At 30.2% G+C, this 2935-nt stretch overlaps 1 protein-coding gene across 1 annotated transcript; it reads left to right on the top strand.

The window, feature by feature from the left end:
• The first annotated feature begins 625 nt into the window (after positions 1–625).
• On the top strand, positions 626–2192 carry LOC111674628 (thioredoxin reductase 1, mitochondrial-like). Its single transcript, XM_023435288.2, has one exon. The coding sequence runs from the start codon at positions 660–662 to the stop codon at positions 2121–2123; it is 1464 nt and encodes a 487-aa protein (XP_023291056.2). The 5' UTR covers positions 626–659; the 3' UTR covers positions 2124–2192.
• Positions 2193–2935: the final 743 nt, after the last annotated feature.

The following is a 2935-nucleotide window of genomic DNA, read 5'->3' as shown; positions in this document are numbered from 1 at the left end:
TTATTTACCAAAGACCTTTATAATCTTGAGTTTTTAGTAAAAGATCTGTTTGGTAACTTTAAAATCCAATAACTTCATAACACCGATTTGAAATTAAAAAAAAATCGTTTAAGTTTAAATTAAGTTTTTAATTAAGGAAGAAAAATATATTGGTTTCATTGTGCATTGTATTTTTTTCGTATGTTTGGATGTCTGTTGGTTTTTTTATGAGTTTTATTTCGTTTAGCATTGTAGTTATGTGCATTATAGTCATTTTCTATGGGGGACCTTATATGGGGGCTAGATGAAATCATGGAGCCATATTATTCATTTTCTATACCAAACAAACTGTGTAAACTTATCTTAATTTTGATCACTCTCGCTCAACCCTTTTGGATTCAATTGCGTTTTCAACATGTAGACAGACAGACTGACGGACATGGCTAGATTGCCTTAGAATCTAATAAGGACACAAAATAAATATACTTTTGTGGGTGTTAAACAAATATTTTATTTTTTTGAAATTAGGGAGATTTTTGAACTTTGTATATATGTAAAGAATATAACACAGAGAATCATATTCAAAATCCCACTTTTATGTTCGAATTTTTTTGAAACTACTTTTTTAGTTTGTATTGTATCACTGTGTTTTTTAATTAAAAAAAAATAATTTATTCAAAATGACAATTATTCCACAATTTGATTTCAATATAATAATTATTGGTGGTGGATCAGGAGGATTAGCTTGTGCCAAGGAAGCAAATGAATTGGGGGCCAAAGTTCTATGTATCGATTATGTTAAACCAACACCAAAAAACAACAGCTGGGGTATTGGTGGTACATGTGTTAATGTGGGTTGTATACCCAAAAAATTGATGCATGAAGCTGCTTTACTAGGTGATGCCATACACGATGCCACTTTCTACGGTTGGCAGATACCCAATGAAGAAGACATAACACTAAATTGGAAAAATTTAATAACGGAAGTGCAAAATCAAATAAAATCCACTAACTGGGTTATTCGAGTGGAATTGCGTACTAAAAATATTAAATATATCAATGGCATAGCATCATTTATAGACAGTCATACCATTCGAGTGAAAATGAAAGATGGTTCAGAAGTAAAATATACCGGTCACTATATTGTTGTAGCAGTGGGTTTGCGGCCATTATATCCAAATATACCAGGCGCTCGAGAGTATGGTATTACCAGCGATGATTTGTTTAGTTGGCCTAAGCCACCTGGAAAAACTTTAATTGTGGGTGCTGGCTATATAAGCATGGAATGTGCTGGATTTTTGCGTTTATTTGGTTTTGATATCACCATTATGGTAAGGGAAAAAGTTCTTAGAAATTTTGATCAACAAATGGCCAATATTATAACGGACTCGTTAAAAGAAAGAGGTATTAAATTTTTAATGTCTTATCAACCTCTAGAAGTGAAACAGCTCGAAACTGGTCATTTATTGGTAAAATATGAAAATGTTAAATTACATAAAATGGAAACGGGTACTTTTGACACTGTTATTTGGGCTACTGGACGTAAGGGAGATTTAGAAGATCTTAATATTGAGGCTGTTAATTTGAAAACAAAAGATAATTTATTGGTGGTAAATGATGAAGAGTGTACCAATGTAGAAAATATATATGCAGTGGGTGATATTACCAAAGGCCGTCCTCAGCTAACACCGGTGGCTGTTATGGCTGGTCGTTTCTTGGCACAAAGACTCTTTTCCCACTCTAGTCAAAAACTGAATTACGAAAATGTAGCCTCTACACTTTTCACTCCTCTAGAATATGCATTTGTTGGCATGTCCGAAGAAACAGCTATACAAAAGTATGGAGAGGAAAATATTGAAGTATATCACAATCATTACAGTCCTTTGGAGTTTTCACTTCCCGAAAAGGTTGTTGAATTTTGCTATATTAAAATAATTTCCCAACGTGAAAATCAAAAATCGATTTTGGGTATACATTATGTGGGTCCAGATGCTGGTAATGTTATGCAAGGTTTCTCAGTGGCTTTAAATTGTGGTTTAAATTCAGATACTTTGTTCAATACTGTGGGAGTAAATGTTACTAACGCTCAGGAAATTACAAAAACATATATAACTAAACGTTCTGGTTTAGATCCGACTTCTTAAATAAATTTTATATAATTAAGTTTCTTTTTTTCATTTTGTAAAATAAAACAATTTTATAATTTTCAACTACATCAATGATTTTTTTTATATATGGGTCAATATTGTGGTTAAATTTTCACTATATAAAACTTCGGATTTCACAGATTTTTTTACCACAAACAGATTAACTTTACACAATAGATTAATTTTATAAAAAAACATAAACTTATGGACTAAATTTGCGGATTATTATACCAATATATGTATAGCCTCACTAGATCTTTACTTATTCTAGTAGCTGTCATATGCTTATTTAAGTATTTATTTTCTTAGTTTTATAATAAAGTGTTAAAATTAATTTAATACTTTAGACAAATATTTTACATATTTTAAGTTTCTATTGTTATTCCATTAGCCCTCTATGATTTTGTAACTTTTGCACTTCTTCTTTTTTCTCTTTGCAAAGAACACAGTGTGTTTGAAATCTGATACAACCAACAAGAGATAAAAAACAACTTAAAAAAAAACAAACTGCAAAAAAGAACAAAATATAGTTTAAAAACTAAAAACAAGCAGAAAAACTTTTATAAAACTTTATCATACTTATAGTCTTGGCACTTGTGCTCTACGAAACACCTTGTGCAAAGTCGACGACATTCTGTGCAATATTTTTTCATTTTTTTGTTTTACATTTAAAGTTTTTGCATAACTTTTCATACAATTTTTTGGCTTTTGCATAAATGTTTGTCTGTTTTTTTTATTATTTGTATATTTATTGTTTTGAATAAATCTATACTTTGTAAGTACTTAGAGTGATAAAGATATATGGACGA

The sequence above is a fragment of the Lucilia cuprina genome, chromosome 4 (genome assembly GCF_022045245.1).
Source record: "Lucilia cuprina isolate Lc7/37 chromosome 4, ASM2204524v1, whole genome shotgun sequence".
NCBI classification, from domain to species: domain Eukaryota; kingdom Metazoa; phylum Arthropoda; class Insecta; order Diptera; family Calliphoridae; genus Lucilia; species Lucilia cuprina.
Note: the sequence above shows the minus strand (reverse complement) of the source record. Positions and strands in the feature narration are given on the sequence as shown.

What these genes read in the sequence shown, in the direction of transcription:
- LOC111674628 (XM_023435288.2), top strand. Translation starts at nt 660, where the DNA reads ATGACAATTATTCCACAATTTGATTTCAATATAATAATTATTGGTGGT.